Here is an 18,288-nt window from a genome sequence, read left to right on the forward strand (position 1 = left end):
CTCCGGGGGCAGTGAATGCACTCCAGGATCACTGGATGCGCTCCGGGATCACTGGATGCGCTCCGGGAGCAGTGGATGCTCTCCAGGATCACTGGTGGTTTCTGGGCTCTGAGTGCTCATGGCTGAGTCGTGCTGAGCTTTTTGTCACTGCACAACCAAGTCCTCCTCCTCCTCTGGGCTGCTCTGTCTGTTCTCTGCTGAGCCTGGGATTTGCCCTAACCCAGGTGCAGAACCTAAATGATGCTGCTCCTACTGCCCCCCTGCCTGCCACCACCCAAATGATACCAGCAGTTCTGATACTCTGCTTAAAGGCTTGCTTCCAATTAAAATGCAATTCTAGTGGTTATTTCATTGTGCTCTGAGTATTTCTCTGTGATTAGTATTTGCATCCCTCAAGTACTGATGAAATGTGATTTTGTAGAACATAATAAGAGCTTAACAAAACCACACTACTGTATCTGCTTTTTCCACTTCCACCCTTAGAATTAATCACCCAGTCAATGACTGGTGATTTTCAGCAAACCTTGGAATAGTTATTGGAAATCAGCAAAATACACAAAAACATGGTTGAGTTTAAGTGTCTGTAGAGTTACTGTTAATTAGACAGAGAAAAATCTTCTTTTGTGTTCCATAATCTGTATCAGGGTATGTCTGTGTCTTGGACAACTGTTTTTTGGCATCTCAAAATATAATACATGAAAACTGCAAGTTACTGTTAGTTAGCAAGTGGCTGATTTCTGGTTAGATGGGGAACCTTGACATCTTATTGCAAGCACTGTAACAAAATAACAAATTTGTGGCTGAATTAACTGGTCGTAGCCTCTGAGGAAACTATTCATTGCTTGTTTTGAATTTTATTCAAGACTTATGAGTAAAGGAAATACAATATTGAAGTGAGTATCTTTCCACATCTATCACAAAACATACTCTTATCAGTATAGCTCTTTAATGAAGTTCCTGTACTGTGTTATTCTTATCAAGTATTTAAAACTTGATCTTATGGTTTTGAAATCTAGAGAAATCTTGCATTGACTTTAATACCATTAATTCAGTCATCCTCTGCTTCTGCAGGTTTTCTTAATAAGTGCTACATAATGCAAACAAATTTAATTCTGTATTTTCTCAAAATTATTCAGAACTTTCCCATTTTGTAATTCTTTCCCTTGTTAGGAAAGAATAATAGAGCGTCTGAAGGAGCAAAGGGATCGAGATGACAGAGAAAGACTTGAAGAAATTGAATCTTACAAAAAAGAAAACAAGGACCTGAAGGAGAAAGTTAATGCTTTACAAGCTGAACTGACAGAAAAAGAGGTCAGTCTTTTATTAAAAACTCTGCTCTTCTATGTCATTAGGATGAAAGAAAGTGCATTAGAATTACTCTTTAATTGTGTAAAGTACTGAAATTCTGCCATTTCAGTGTTCAGCTTCAGAGCTGCTGCTTTCTTAAGCATTCTTCACAGTCCTTATTTGTACATAAAATATTGTTTCAGTTTTTACGTAGTTATGCATCATAATCTCTACTTTGTCCTTTACCTGAGTTTCCACTAGGCTCAGATATTCCATTGCTGCTCCTGGTTTTGTTTGTCAGTCAGAGAAACAGTTTGCAGTGTGTTTGTACCTCCAGAATATGACACGAGCTCGTCTGTATTATGATGTTTCTGTGTTTCTCTGCATGCCAGCTCCTGTGGTTCCAGCTGTATGCACAAAATGGTGTCTTTTGCTATCAATACTTATCTTTGAGTTAACTCTTTCTGGGGGAGGGGGAACAGGATCCAAGTGATTGCTAAGTTGGCAATGAGTTAGTGTCCCGGTGACTAGGAATTAACTTTTTACTCTTGGTCGTTTTCCAGTCTAGTTTAATCGATCTCAAAGAACATGCATCTTCATTGGCATCAGCAGGGCTGAAAAGAGACTCCAAACTTAAGTCTTTAGAAATAGCCATAGAACAAAAGAAAGAAGAGTGTAGTAAGTTGGAAGCACAGTTGAAAAAGGTAAGTTCCATCTTAAAACAAACAATCAGCAAAACAAAAATCAGCATCCCATACCCTCATTTTGAAATGATGAGCTTATTTACTCTTCTGGAGTAAATCTATAATCCACCCATCTTATGCTATTTGCTGATGCTTGCATCAAATACTGCTTTTTCTCAAGAGGTTTGTACCAAAGCCACTAGTGAGCCTCAGAAATTGTCCTGAGTACCTCTGTGAGGGAATTCTGAGAAGCTGCAACAAATAGATGAACTGAGAGCAGGGTATTGGAGGGAAAAGGGCAGAAAGAAATCATCAAACCAGCAATTTATATGTATGTGAATTAACACCACTTTTAGAAGTAAACGGAAATGTTTGCAGGATGAGAAAGAAATTAAAGGCTTGTCCAAGAAATGCTGGCATTCCTAATGAAAAAAATCAGCTTCTAAAATGAAAACTCTAGCTAGGTTTTATTTTGATGTATTTTTGGCTTTGTTGGTGAACACGTTTGTGCTAATTAAGCAAAATAATCAAATATCAGCTGGCAGTTCAGTATTTCTATTCAACAAGAAGTGGAAGCAGGCATTTAAAGGAAAACATACAAACCCTGTATTTTATTACACGGTTTTACTTAAATTGCTGCAATAAACTAGATTTTGCTTAAATGATTTGCAAGTGTTTTGATACCATTGTTTCTTTGACCTTTCTCTGTGTTGTTTGGTAATGTCTGCTCTCATTGTTCTCATTACATATTTGATGGGGTCAGGCATTACGTTTGCCTTCTGCACTTCACGACTACGTGTACATCAAGTGTTTTGTTTTTTTTTAATATTGATATAGTTTTTCATTTCTTGGTAAATGATATTCATTCTGTGAATGTTATCACTGTTAGCATAATATTGTGACGCTCTTTTTACCCAGGTTGAGTAGTATCCTGCTCAGTGATTAAGCATTGTTTCAATAGCCTGGCCTGTGAAGGAAGTATTGCAAAGTATAAAGGATATCAGCATGTAAACCTTATACTTGTATTATTTCTTAATTCAGAATGAATATGTGCAATTATGTGCCTGCATTAGATCTTTAGTTGAGAGGTAAGGAAGCTTTTTTCAATAAGCAATACAAATGGAAACACAAATAATTTAAATGTCCGATAGCTTAAAAATGCTTTTGATGGCAGAACTAAAATCTCCAAAGAAAAGGTTTCTCTCAAAGTCATTTAGTTTGCTTTAGTTTGTTAGAATATATGTTTGCTTACTTTGCACTCCATTACAACAGGTATTTCATTACAATATGAAATATCTTTTTTGCTTTATTTAAAAAATATGGTTAAAAGAGCCCTGGAAGCACAGATCACTTAAAAAGCCCTCAGCAAAATCCTCTCGAAGGACTTGAAATCCTAAGTCAATCATTTATGACTGTGCATATAAACACATCATACAGTCATGGAAAAACAGGCACTTACAAAAGTCAGAGAGTGTCTGGGATGTCTTTTGTATAAAAAGGGAGCATGTTTCTTGTGTATAAATACAAACAGTTATTGAATGAAAGTTGAAAACATAATGGTTTTATTATATCATAAATACAGCATAAAGCCCCAATGGAAATTCACCCACCATTTGTAGGAGACCAGGTATTTCCACAATAAAATGTAGTTACAACCTTCTTTCTGGGCACGCTTAATTGAACAGAAACAGTGACTGTTAATGACAGTAGACTCCAAACAGTCATTTTCAATTCACATTTTCTTTAATGAAATACTTTATGTCCAAACCTGTAAATACCCTGCGTTAAAAGTAATTGGTCCCCAGAAAAAATTCCTGCCCCGTGTTCTCACTGCTCAGGAAACTGAGTGAAACAGAAACCCGGGTCACCCTGGCACATGTCTGGGTCAGAGCAGGAGGGGACAGCACCGGGGTCATAAATGAACCCACGTGTCCCACGGGAGCGCTCCCCGTAACGTGTGAGCATCAACCACTGCGGCAGCGCAGGCATCTGGCACTGCTTCCATCTCTTTCAGAGCCTGCTCCAAGGGCCTGGCTCCTTCAGGAAATCCCACGTAGCTTACACAGTACTCCTCTCTAAAAATATCATAGAGGAGGTGCTTTGTTATGCTGCTGTAAAATAATTACAGCTCAGCGCTGATTTACAGGTTTTAGCAAATTGAACTGAGGAATATGAAGGTAGTACTCTGTGCATGCTTGCTGGGAGTTAGTTTTGCATGAGCACTAATGGTGGTAAGTGCTAAGTGTGGAGGAAGATGTGCACAAGGGGAAAGTCCAAACCAAAACTGTAAATAAAAACCACCAAAACAACTGCTGGAGTTTCTCCTCCCCAGCTTTCCCTGCTTTGTTTTTTTTTTTTTTTTTTTTTTTTTTGAGACAATAAGATTGATTTATTGATAATAAAGATGGTTTTTATTGGATCTGATTGGATCCAAATATTTTTCAGTACTGCATAACTGGATTTTTTGCAGTTCAGCACGAAAGAATATCTTGATTCTAAACCCACAATCTTACACAGTAGGCACATTTCAAAACAATGAAAAGAATATTTGTGCAAAGTATTTATTTGTGAGTCTGCTATATTTTGGTATAAAAATAATGTTTTAAATTATAGATGTGCTTTGTTGAACATTTTTGTGATAAATATTATGGATTGAAATTCTTAAAAAAATTAGTAGAAAAAATTCTAAATACCAGAGAATGGTCAATGCTTTTTTCCCAAAAATTCCACAGATTTTTGTTGACTTACTTTGTATTTCTACTTGTGAAAGAACAGCAGGAATTACCTAATAGGTAGCAAAGTGTTTTCTATATATATATATACATATATATATATGTGTGTGTGTATATATAATCTTTATTATCCACTCTAGAATTTCCTCCTTTTGTTGTTTCTCATTATCTTAGATTTACTTACTTACTGACATATTTGCAGTTGCTAAAGTACTATTTGCCAAGCTGCACTATTTGAAAGTCATTCTGCATAGAAAATTCAGTATTGCGTTAAACAAAAGGAAAGTAATAAATTTAATGATACGATTTAATTAATCTTTTATTATTACTGTCTTTGAAGCTTTGGTGATAAATTGCAGCCTCAGCCAAAAGCACTTCTCGTGATTCATTGCTTGAGACCAGCACTTAATGTATCATCAAAAGTGGACACCTCTCTTTATTTCATGGGTTATTTAACTTGAGAAAGGGAAAGTAACACAAACCTTAAATTTCTTACTCCAGCTATTCTTTTTTAGGAGCCAAAGTCAACATTTATGTTTCTCCAGTGCCTCTCACTTTCACCAAGGAATGTTTAGAATCTTAAATTTCTACTTTTTTTTATCTTTTTATTTTTATTTTTTTTTAATATGACGAGTTCTGTGCAAATGCACTGGTTTTGTTGAGCTAATGCTATTTTCCTGGATCTTTCCTTCTTTTCCTGTCTGTGCTTCACTCCCTACCAACTTTGCAATGTAGCAAGCTGAGCAGTTGTTCAATCAGATGTACAATCCAGTAAGTTCATTTTTAAAATGCCCGCTGTAACATATGGAAGCATGAGGATCCATCCCTTTACTGTGTTGTGCTCTTCCTCTGTGGAGCTTTGCAGAACTCTCCTGATGCTCACTATGCTGTATCCATTATATCCAAATAAATGAACTTTGTGGACTTGAAGGCCATTTTAAGAATCTGAAATGTATTAAATAGGTACATACTGTGTTTCCGAGAAAACAAACGTCCTTTAGGTCCTCAACTTCTTCATTAGAAAACGCATGCAGATTTTTTTTTTCCCTTTTGCTTTGCTTTTTAATTCCTCCTTGTGCAGTACTTTATTTGATCCTTCAAACTTATGTAACTCCTAATTTGTTTAGTTTATCTCGCGGCTGAGTTAATTAGATGAATAATAATATCTAGGAAATGACTGGCAGTAGTTTCAAAAGTCTATGACTAAAATAGATGAATCTACTCATGAAATAGTGTATACATTTAGCATATATACACTAAGAACATGGAAACTTTGTATTTAAGTGAAGAAAATACTAAAAAATAAAATGATAAATGCAAAAGGCAGTTTTTTCAAAAGTGCAATATTGCTTTGGCTTGTTTAGTGTTAATATTCTCACCAATGCCTGTTTTAATTGCACAGTATCTCTTTTGACTTGACTCCTTTTTCAATTTGTAGAAGAGCAGCAACAAACATTTTCTGTGCAGAGAGGAGTTTCCATCTTTTTGGCTGAGACTGTTACATTTAATGTGCTGTGAGCATCGCAGGACAGAAAAATGATGTAACTCTAAGAGCCATTTAAAAGCTATAGTTTACATATAGTAATCCTAGTCAGAACCATTATGTAATTGGGATAGTGTATATATAGAACTGGGTTTGTAGCTGAAGTAATGTGATACACTACTCTTACCATTAGAGGAGGTATTGCCATCACTGAAGTCAAAGGGAGTTTTGCCATAAGTGTCCATGGACCAGGATTCCAGCTTTGGAATCTATTAGGTTTTGTAGTTCTAACCATGTAATGAATATATCATGACTTTTGTGTAGGAAGAGAGTCCCACAGAATGTGTTGTATTTACTTGTAAAGTTATGGGTTACCTGTTTTTTAGAATTCAGTCATAAACTGTAGCACAATAACATAAAACCTGATATCATCACCTCTACCCTCCAGCACAGTGCTGGAGAAACAGCTTGTCCCTTTCAGTGATAAACTACTTTTTTTCTGTATCATCTTGGGTCACTTTTGTGGTAGTTATGCTTCTATTTGTATCATTTGCACTGCTCCTGTGCATGACTTTTCAGACTGGAGTCATTTTACTGTTAGTTTTTAGCTTGGTTTTCATAAATGCTGGCCAGTCATTAGCTCAATATTAGTGATTCTGCTACATAGCATTCATTTGTTACTTCCTAATCTGTTTGTGTGCAGTATTCCAAAGTCAGTCCTTTTCTTAACTGTTTTTCCTGCCTTTATGTGGTTAATTTTCAAAAGGACAGCCTGTTGGAAATTGCAAAACAACGGATGCAAGATCCTTTTCCTTTGGCACCAGGCAGCAATTTTACTATACCCACAAAATGATTTTTGAAAATAAATTTCTCTTGCTCACTTTCCTTCTTCTCCTAAATATATAAGAATAAGTCGTAAATAGAATCGGGCATGCATTTCTTCATGCTTTAAGGGTGAAGTTTTTGAAATACCCAATGAGATTTTATGCAAAATTGATTAAGAAATTACATTATTGCCTCTGTGCTGTAATGAAAATATCATGCTGTACTGAGTCTGGAGTTCAGGTGAACCTTTTTCTGAATATTAAAGACTAATTTTTCCAAGATCTTCTATCAGAGAAATGTCAGATTAAAATCTTAAGTACTTGCAGAATACACTGTAACTTAGAGCAGTCCCTAAAGTTCAATGAAAACCTCCTGAGTTTTAGAGAGACAAAGAAATTCATGTGACAGCAATCTTTTTTTCCCCCCATTTATTCTTGCAAGTAATAAAATTTGAAGGATCTCACAAAGTAATATCTTGCATGTAAATTCTGCTGTTCCTTTTCTTTTTTTAAAAAAAATTAAGTACCCACTTGATTTCTGTGTATGTTTGTGTCTGAAGCTTTAAAAATGAAATACTCATCTATCCATCCGTCCATTTCTGTTATGCAGAATTATGCATGACTGTACCATAAGACTTTAATAGCCTAAATAATTAATGTTGCATGTCTGTGCCACATTGTTATGATGTTTCTGTAGGAAATTCGTGGTTTACATAAGGAAATGTTACTTTTCTTCTAAAGCATTTGCAGTGCTTATGAAGCAAAGATCAGAATAGATGTAAAATTAATGTAAAAATGTGTGGAATTCTAATAGAGTGATATGCTATTTTTACTCAGTTGTAAAAATAACATACAACATCACAGTCATAATATTGGGAGAAAAAGCATCCTAAAATGAGTGGGTTAGTTTGAAATTAGCCTAATCTGCAAACACAAGGGTTATCATTTGCAGATCCAGATTTAAGAAAGCTGAAAATACACATGGACTCGTCCCTCTTACCCAAAAAAGCCCCAGAGAAACAGAAAATGTGTTTTCCAAGGTAACAGAGAACTTAGGGAAGTAAACAGGGGACAGAAATTAAACAGCAAAAGGAGACACAGCAGAAATAGGCAGAGACTTTCTGATTCATGTGATACTATGCATCTTCTGATCCAACAGTTCAGTCCACAGCCTAAAAACAACCAAAAAAATCTGTCCTGTCCTGCCAGGAGCAGGGGCAATATCGACTGAGCTGCCTTTTAACTCCTTTGGGCCTACTGTTTGACCTCAAAAGTCAAGTTCCATCTGTCAGCAAATCACCCCTGATCTGGACACAACAAATTCAAAAAGGTGCCTAGTTCACATCCAAACACATCTTTCAAAGCCAGCAAATAAAAATGGGGCCTTGTGAGTAATTCTGTGCCTTTGTCCTGGCCATGTCACATGGATTGTGTTTTGCTCTTTTTTAGTATCAGCAGCTTTGTTTACAGCGTGAGGATTCCCTTAGAGGGAATTGCAGGTTAAAGTAGCACCTGCAGAAAGCTACCTCTTTGTAAAACTTGTTTTTTTTTTTTTTTTTTTTTTTTTTTTTGTTCTTGCTCTCCCTTTTTAACTAATTATCCTTTATTTCTTCATTTGGGCACTACCATTGTAGAAATCTAGCTCCTGCCAATAGTCCAAAAAAGATTCTCAAAGTGCTTTGAAAAGTAGATGCAATTGGCTAAATTGGTGGTTTGCAGTCCTGGTGGGTGGTTGGGGTTTTTTGGGCATTTTTTTGGTGTGTTGTTTTTTTCTCTTTTTATAGTAACAGTAACTTTGTAGTAACTGAATGCTTACATTGATTTATATGTGACATTGGTTGGATGCTTAATTACATTTAATCATACCCTAGAAGTTCCTCTTCGTGTTGGGGAAATGCAGTTACCCAGTTTGTGCTGCAGAATTTTCCAAAAACACATCCCACAGATATGGAATAGCATGAGTACCACAGAAAACACAAGAACTGAAAATACTTTTGCAACTTAATCCTGATTTCCTTAGCATGCTGTTAAACAAAGATTTAAAGGGCTAAACTGAGGAATATATTATTTCAGGTGATGATTTGCTTATCAGCTGTGCAGTAGATAATTTTTTCAGTACATTTCTGAGCTGCTTTGTGACAGGAATACTCCATGGTGTCAGAACTTTTGGTACCTCTGCACTGGTGATGCTATCATGTTGAGTTATGCATTTTCCTTGTAGAAGGTGCAATGTGCCCATGAAACATAAAAAGAGACAAGCTTCTCTCATCTGCATTGCTTCTTGCCCTGGGATAAGAGAAGGGTAGAACTACATGGAGAAGAAAGTTTGGGCTGAAGCTGAGACTTACTTCATGCTAAAGGAAAGACTGGTTAGAGGAGGGAAGGTGATTTTCCTCATTATGAAATGATGGAAGCAAGGCTGGCATGTAATTACTTGTGTACCAAAGTAAAGGGAAGGGACAAAAAGGTGACAGGGAGTTACATGAAACAGCAAGAGCCTTTAGAGGGGAACTATGAAATTTTGGATTTACCCTTGGGAGAGGAGGAGATATCTGAAGAATAGGGAACAATATGCTTTTTGCCTAAGTTCCTTAGTAACTTGAAGGTGGGAGTTGGGTTGTGTTTCTTTTTCCAGAGTGAATTTACCTATGGAATTAATTTATTCCTTGTGAAGTTACATAATGATAAAGTGTAAAATATCTTATGATATATTTGTCTGTGATGGACAATCAAATTGTTTTCTCAGGTAATTGGTCTTGAGTCTGAGTATTAAATTGACTTCACAAATTGCAAAGCTAGGTGAAAGTAAATTTCTTGATACAATTAACAACTGGTATAAAAGAAATCCAAGCTGATTAAGGAAGATTATGAGCCTGAAAAGGAATCTGTTGCTGGCATCTCACTCAAACAGTAAAATCAAGATACTCTTTGAATGTTACCTTGAAACAAGTTCTGGGTTTAAAAAGTCCTGTATCTGCATGGAGTTCAGGACTGGAGCATGTATCAAAAGAGAGGTTTTGAAGAGCAAGGTCAATAGGTTTATTAGGCTCCTCATGTCATTCCCTTGGCTTTTTTTGGTGATGAAATATTTCTTCTGAATAAAAACCTCTGAGTAGGATAAATAACACTTCAAATCTATCTTCTTCTTATCCTCATGCTTAAATGATATGTTACATGCAAGCCCCCTAAGTTTCTTCTCTACTAACTTCAATTTTTTGGTTGTACTTACAGTAAACTCAGACTTGTTCTTTATTTATACAGAAATTTGTAACCATTGCAAAGAATATGGACCTTCTAGTATCTGTAGTTTATATTAATTCTTTCCCAAACATGCATGCTTCATTTTAATCTGCATTTCTTTCATTGCTTGCTTGCATTGTCTGTTCCCTGACATTAAGAAGGATAAGTAAGTCCACATCTTCTCTGCGTACTAAGGTAGTTGGAGGACCTTCAGTTCTAAGTATTATGAATTTCTGTAAAAATCCTGTACGTTACCTGAATTTTCTATGTTTAATGTGCACTGCCTTAAACTACTTGTTTTTTCCTTGCCTGCTCTTTCAAGATGCCAATTAGGAATAATGGGAAGCAAGGGGTAGGCTAAGCATTGCAGTGCATCGTTGTTTCCATCTGTCTGTGATTATTCAGCCAACAGTTTAAAGCACTCGGTGCCAGGTCGTGCTCCCATTGAAGTTAATTGGGTTTTTGCCATTAGGTTTGATGGGAGTTGGACTGGGCTCTGCACTGTTGTTGTTTTCATTGCCTTCTCTCTTGTCTGTGAAACTGCCACCCATCCATGCATGTGTTTGCCAGGTTTGTGCTGTTTTCACCAATGGGCTTGTTCCTCTGATGTTTCAGGTTAAGTATTAATGATAAGATAAAAAGGATTATTGGGTAAGATGTCTGCTGAAAGCAGCTTCTTAATTTAGTGGTTTATCTTTTAAAATCACCTCTGCATTAAAAACAATTTCTTTCCTTTAAATTCCTTGTATCAAGCTGTCTTTGAGACATCTGGTGATACAGATACATACAATATGTATATATGTGTCTGTGTTTGTACATTTATACATGGACAAAGTGTGTGTTTTTATATATAGGGAAAGAGGATATGATTTGTTAAGAGATTGCCTATATGTTCAAAACACACTGAGATTAATGTGAATTTAATTAATTACAAGGTGAGTTGTTTTTTGTTTTTTTTTTTTTTTTAATTTGAACAACACCTCTAAAATGCAAAACCCCCCCTAAAAATCCCCTCTCCTTTCAGGAGAACTTTACTTCATAGATATTTTAATTTAATTTTATAATACAGCTGTAGAAAAGCAACATCAGACAGGAATACCCATAATCCTTTTTAGTGAAAACTTGAACTCCAAGACTGAAAAAGTAAAGCTCTTAAGGCTATTTAAGTTATTGTCATCCTTATCTTTTTTTGAAATATTGATTCTGAAGGCTCATGAAGCTGAAGAGGAGGCACGGATGAATCCAGAATTTGCAGACAGAATGAAACAGCTTGATAAAGAGGCATCATACTATAGAGAAGAATGTGGCAAAGCTCAGGCTGAGGTTGACAGACTTCTAGAAATACTCAAGGAAGTAGAGAATGAGAAGAATGACAAAGATAAGAAAATTGCTGAGTTAGAAAGGTAATTTTTGTATTATTTCTCTTATATTGAGTAGCATTTTTACTTACTTGATCTTCATCTCAAAAATAGAGAAGTTAGAAGTGGAGTATGTTTTTGAAGAGAATATTTGTTATGCCTTGTAAAAGAACAAAAATGGGCTATTTGGGAACTGCATCTCCTGTTGGCTGACTTTGGAAAAATTTAAGGTTTCAATTTTTTAGTGCTCTTCATAAAACAAGCATATATAGGAAAAGTCATGTGCAATTTACAGGCACAACAACCCCCCCAGAAAACTGTGTTGGGGAACAAACCTGTGTTTTATAGCTGGAGAATCAGACCTGCCCTCTCATGTTTCTTCAAGTGTGAACATCATCAGTCATTCTCAGAGGTCCTGAAAAGTACTGGTACGTATTTCTAACCCATCCCCTGACTATTTAATAATAGTTTTAGCTATTTCTCAGTGTTCCTGTAGTCTTTGCTTCAAAAGATTATCTTCTGATGTTGACCAGGCAGTGATTGCCTTTTTTTCTGGGAAGGTTTCCATAATGGAGAGAGTAGGGCTTTGGGATTTGTCTCATGCTCTTAGTAATTAAAGAGATCTTGGAACCTTCTCCCATATGGTGTCCTGCTATTTATTTGACTGATCTGTTTTCTTTGTTCTCTTCCTTTAATTAGACATTCTTACTTGAATGAGAGAGGGAATTCTGTGTTTTCAAGTAATTTATATAATTGTTTGATTGTGATCAAGTCTGATCACAGACGTGCTGACCTTCTTCAGCAGAAGAAAACTGTTCCCTGGTTCTAGAAAAGAAGTTTGAGTGATTTCATGTTAGTGATCATTGCTGTAGTTCCAGTCAAGACAAAGCACCCTTTAGGGAGCCATGAAAGAGAGGAGCATGTGAGAAATGTTGGTTACCTTGGGGAGCAGAAAACAGCCAGCATGGAAAGATAGATGTGCAGATCAGCTTTTACTGAGGATGACTTATCAACCTTCACAGCTACCTGCTGCCAAAACTTATTACTCTTTGCAGATGTTTGTGTAGTTTAGTAATTGTTAAGTGTCATGAAATGGAGACCTCAAATTCAAAGTGACAGAAGATTTGTGTTTAAAATAGAACTGATTATTTACATAAAGACAACTTCAATTGGCATTTGTCTCTCTCACCACATCAGAGTTTAGAATACTCAAGTGCTTGCACCTATTTTAATGTGTAAAGGTGGTCCCAGAGCAAGTGAGTAATCAAGTGGTCACTTTGTGCATCATGGCTTTGAGCTCTGCCTGCAGTCTCCAAAATCCTAAACCAGCATATTGGGCAAGGCACCACAGTTAGAGGTTTTGTGTGGATGAGAAAGTGCTGCCTTTTCCATGCAGTGGTGCAGGGGCTGCAAGGGAAATTAGGAACCCAGACTTGTAATGCAGCAACTCCAGGTGTGACCACCAGGTGTAAACAGCAACTGATCCCCTCCTTGCACTGTAAAACTGAATTATTGTGTGACACCAGACTCAACAGTAGGCACAGTAATCTTGTGTTCAAGAGGGTAATCTTAAGAACTTTATTAGATAGCAGTTATGAATGTGTTGAATGTCTGAATGTTAAAATGACAAAATCAAAAGATCATCATGATGAAGTACTGAAGCTTGTGATCTCACATTTCTGGAAATGTTCATTTGGTTTAAATAGTTTATGTAAAAAGAGATAAAGAGTTGAGAGAAAGCAGTAAATTCATTTGAACTGAGAATTATTGATTGCAAAACACCAATTACAAACGTACAAGGAACAAAGGGGTCCAGAGATACTGGTACAGCATTGTCAGCATAAAATCTGCTTCTTACTGTCTGAGAATCCTGTAATGGGTGATGCAATGGAGAGAATTTTCTATTTTTGTATTCATTTTCTTTTCAAATTTGTTATACTCTTAGCAGTGAAGTTTTGGAACACCAGTTTCTAGTCTGTTACTGTTAATGGGGTGTTGACCCTGAAATAACTTCTCAGAAAATGATGTGGTACTGCTGAGTGAGCACAGACTTCTGAAGAGGATGTACTGTACTTAGAATGTGATGGAGTGGTTAAACTTTACTATGGACCTTTAGCATATATTTGACATTTCCTCAAACTTCAGATGCAAGGGCATTTCTGGGGCCCAGTAGGAAAATGAATGTGATGTTAAAATGCATTTATTCATTCATAGCATGCTGGGATCCATGTTCACTGCTCTGCCAACATCTTTACATTGCAAGATAATTGCAACAACATACATTTTCAAAATATATCAACATAAATTTCTGAGGAAGTGATAACCTTGACTATTGCAAACCGTGGTATCCTCACAATATTTGTTACATTTGCATATAAATTCTTCAACATAATGTGTGCTTGCATAAATAATTTCGAAAAGTAAAGATGGTTGTAATAAAGCTATCATTTACAAATTCAAACAAAAACTGAGATGATGAATACTGACATTCTGCTAGTCAGAAAGCACTGGCACATGAAGTGTCAAATACTCAGGGGTAGAAATATCTGCTATAAGATATAGGCAGTTAAATTTATAAGTGTGTGCTACTTGGCAGGTGAACATTATTAATAATTATGAAGAAGTCTTCATATGAATGGTAATTCTTTTGGTTTAAATGTGATTTTTTTTGGCTCAGAAACCATCACACTCCTGAGCATCATCACTTCAGATTAATATTATTGCTCATATAAAATCACATTGGTCTGTTTCTTAAATTCTCTATATTAACTTTGTATTTTAGTTTCTTATTAATACACAGGAGAACCTATTCCTTCTTCTATACTAAAGCTACTTGATAACTTTTATTACAATTTTCACAATTTATCTGTTTATAATTTTAAAAAGTTTCAAATTAAATGCAAGATATTACATTTAATGTATAATGTGCTTTTTTGAACTTAGCCTGCTGTATTTCTTTGGTTTTCTGGATGAAGCAAATGTGGTTCAGCATTTTTTGGTCTTTATTTTTGTGGGTTTTTTTAATAATTTAAATGAAACTGGATAAGATAGAGATCAGCTCAAGCTTTAATGCAAAGAGCCTCACCAAGGAGAGGCAGCTGCAGCTGGAACAGAACTGTCAGGATTGAAGGAGTATATTGTTTAAAGCTTTTATTAATGGTGTTAGAATGAGAAGTATATTTATGAAATGTGATAGAGAGTTTGAATCACAAAATGAAGTGAAATGCAGTGGCATAAAATTCATGTTTGTGAAGTTAGGACCAGTAAGGCTGCCTGATATAAACTAAGGATAATCCTTGATACAGTTCAGGAAAAGAAAGATTGGGTGGATTTGCTTATGGCTGTGTCATTATGAGTCATCTAAATAATGAAGCAGAGATCTAAATAATGAGGAGTGAATCCTGATATGTCAGAATAAACATCTGCAGTAAGGATAGGAAGGTATTAATGTCATCAGGTGCTGGCAAGGCTCCGTGTGGAACGCTGCTGTGTACTTCTCATCAGTCATATGCCAGGAAGCTGAATTAAAACTGAAACAGGTGCAGAGAGGGCTGCTAAGAAGGAATGAAGTGCTCATGACACAGGAGGAGTCTAAGCAGCAGTGGTTTATTTTCTGGCAAAGCAAAGCTCTGTAGGGATGCTTGTTCTGTATAAATATGTGAAGGGGTAGGCACTGCAGGGAAAGAAGAGTGATTTCAGTAAAAGGGCCCTGGCACATAATGCAATATAAATTATCCATTGATAAATTTACACTGAAAAGAGAAAGAAAATGCTGACAACACGGTGAAGATTCTAAAAACTTGGATCCACTTTTCTCCAGTGGTATGTGAGATACTCAGTCATTTGCTTGGCTAAGTGTAGCTTCTCAGTAAAGATTGCTGCAATATAAAAGTTCATTTTATATATTGTACTAGCCATGAGACAGATCTATTTATTCTTAAGCAAGAAGTTATTTTTTGTTGTTATCCACTTCTCATATGCGATGCGTATATAACATTATAGATGTGTATTCAAGCTCTTGGGGTATTCAGACTATAATTAATTCATTCTAAATTGGTTTGGATTTGAATTCTCATGAAGGTAAGTCCACACAGCAGAGAAAAGTCATTGCACAAGAGACAAAATACCAGCTTATAGAATAACTGCATTTAAAAAAAATACTTATGGCTGTTAAATATGCTCCTTTTCCTAAATGCACCAAATGCAGTATATCAGGGACAAAGTTAGGGACTAGTCTAGCTGGATGAGGATTGTTTTGACCTTACTTATTTGAAAAGGGTGTGTTAGGTATTTTTTTAACAAATAAAGTTATCAAAAATCAGAGTGTTTTCCATGCTGAACTATTAATTCTCTTCAAACTGAATTAAACATTCATTGTCACCATTGGAAGGGGCTGCATTTCCTGCATGGGGTGGGGTGTCAAATCTTCATCTTTGATTTTAACTACAGTGCTTTATGAACTTCTAAATATCTTTGAACAAGTTGCCAAATTGTTTAGCTGCTTTGACTTCCATTGGAAGATTTGATGAATGAGGGTCACCAGCCTATGGCAGTTCAAATGAAACTTCCTTGTGGCATATGATGAGATGTTTGTGTGGCAGCAAATGCTGCCAATGTTAATCCAATTTATTTGTTCTATTTGGTGTGTATATGAATTTGGAATTTGGATGGTTAGAAATACAGATCTCTTTCCACTGTCTACTAATGACGTGATGCCCTTTGGACTTAAAGTTTGTTTTCTTCAGTGCACAGGAAGGATATAGAAATTTCTCTGCAGAAATTTCATTTTAGTTCTTGTTTATCCTTCCCTTCCCTTTCCTTTTTTTTAAATTTTTTTTTTAAATAATCTGCTAATATAACATCTGCTTGTTATATTTTAGAAGAACTAATGTGTTCCTCCCTTATTCTCTTTTGCTGTCTTCTTCCCTATCTTTCTCCAAACTGCTGCTTTCATCCCTACTCCAACCAGCTTGACTTCCAGGTCAGTATTTTCTGCTCTCCTACTTGATGCTCCTTCCACAATGAAGGTTTTCATTGATGCTTCATTTATTTGGTTGTTTTGATTCTACACTGTTAATTTATGTTTGTATTTTGTTGCTTTTATTCTGCTTGCCCCTGTTGTGAAGTTTTTGGTAATTTCATTTCTAGACCAGAAACTTTCCAGTAAATGAATCTTTTTCTTGAACGCCTGTAAGAAAAAATGTTTATTAACAACATATTCAAGTAGTATGTTGTTTTATGTGAAGATTTTTTCTTCTTTCAGTTTTGCTTACGTTTTCTTTGTTTAGGGAGTTCAGCACTGGGAATAATTTTTTGGTAGATAACCCAACCCAGCAGGTAATGAACAGTGACAATTGTATACAGAGAGATTTATACCTAAGATCAGAAACTTATTCACAGAATCACTAGGTTGGAAGATCTTATCTTCAAGATAATCGAGTCCAATCCAAATTCTTAATACTTTGCCATTGCCCCTTTTACTGCTTGCAACCAGAATAGGAGCAGTTGCAGTGATTTAGAAACATTTAGCTGATTTTGCTGGCCAGATTCTGGACCAGCACATAACTGTAAAGGAGTTGTCTCTATGGCGTTTTATGCTGTGTTTGTTACCTCATCTACTCAGGTTCACGTTTTAAATTCTTCCAGGTTGTAGATTACTTTAGCTGGCATTTGTCTTTGCACATTGTTTCTGAGTAAACTTTTCAAGTATTACAATGTCTTGTGGTGCTTGTTGGAAGTAAAAATTGATCTGGTTGACATTCTTTTCTCTTATTAGGCTTTGATGTTAATTTGCTTTCTCATGCTTATAGGTGGCAGTAAATTGTAAGTTAGCAAAGTCTTGAAACATCTTTTTGATGTTTTATCTTGGGAGAGTTTTTGCCTCAGCCTCAAAACCAAGCACAATTCACATTTCAAAGTTCAGAAATGTCAGAGTAGTCTCTGACGGGGATGTCTTCAAACTTCCCAGCTAAAGATGGCTCATTGCAAAAAGATTGACAAGATTGTTTTTCCCCCAATTTATTTTGGTGCATTTCACAATCACAAGTTACTTTCCAGCTGAAAAGTTTTGTTTCTGAAATTTGAGGCTTATTGGTTGCAGTAAAGAATTGGATGAACTCTAAATTTACTGTCTATCTACTTCAAGCAAATTTTTGTGTGCTTGAAGGGATAGTTATTATACCCAGACTGTGAAAATACTTCAACAATTTATTTTCAGAATATTTCTTTCTTCCAGAAGTAATTAAATGCATTTATTATGGAGTTGGCCCTAATGAAATTATTGTCTGAATGTGACCACTTTGCATTTCTATCAGAGCATACTCAACATTGACTGAAAATGTCTCTAGCACAAGAGAGCCTAAAGAAAGGTATTATGCTATGTGCTTGTCATTATGGTTGATTTCACTGGAATTCGATGATTATGCAGAAACATTTGTTCAGCAGTTGGAGGTGCAATTTCTGTTATGTTTTATTGACCTAAAAACTGACTGACCTTGTTGAAGCAAACTGTCCTCATAACCCTGCCAACTTCCATCCCTAGAGTCCCAGATAAGTTGTAGTGTATGATTAGAATTTATTGTGGGAATTCAGTGAAGTGTTAAGTTTTCTCAGCTTGAAACTTCATTAGGGTGAAAACTTAATTTAAGAAACAGATCTATTAATTTCCATAATTTCTGCTGA

At 35.9% G+C, this 18,288-nt stretch overlaps 1 protein-coding gene across 1 annotated transcript in view; it reads left to right on the forward strand.

Moving 5' to 3' along the window:
* The window catches only part of ERC2 (ELKS/RAB6-interacting/CAST family member 2), a 276,247-nt gene that overhangs the window by 132,061 nt on the left and 125,898 nt on the right, over positions 1–18,288 (forward strand). Inside the window, exons 9-14 of the mRNA XM_062500997.1 lie at positions 1,171–1,311; positions 1,851–1,991; positions 5,438–5,473; positions 10,572–10,601; positions 11,459–11,652; positions 16,577–16,588. Coding sequence (XP_062356981.1) covers positions 1,171–1,311; positions 1,851–1,991; positions 5,438–5,473; positions 10,572–10,601; positions 11,459–11,652; positions 16,577–16,588 — 554 coding nt within the window. The remainder of the gene's footprint in view (positions 1–1,170; positions 1,312–1,850; positions 1,992–5,437; positions 5,474–10,571; positions 10,602–11,458; positions 11,653–16,576; positions 16,589–18,288) is intronic.

The sequence above is a fragment of the Cinclus cinclus genome, chromosome 12, assembly GCF_963662255.1.
Source record: "Cinclus cinclus chromosome 12, bCinCin1.1, whole genome shotgun sequence".
Lineage (NCBI taxonomy): Eukaryota > Metazoa > Chordata > Aves > Passeriformes > Cinclidae > Cinclus > Cinclus cinclus.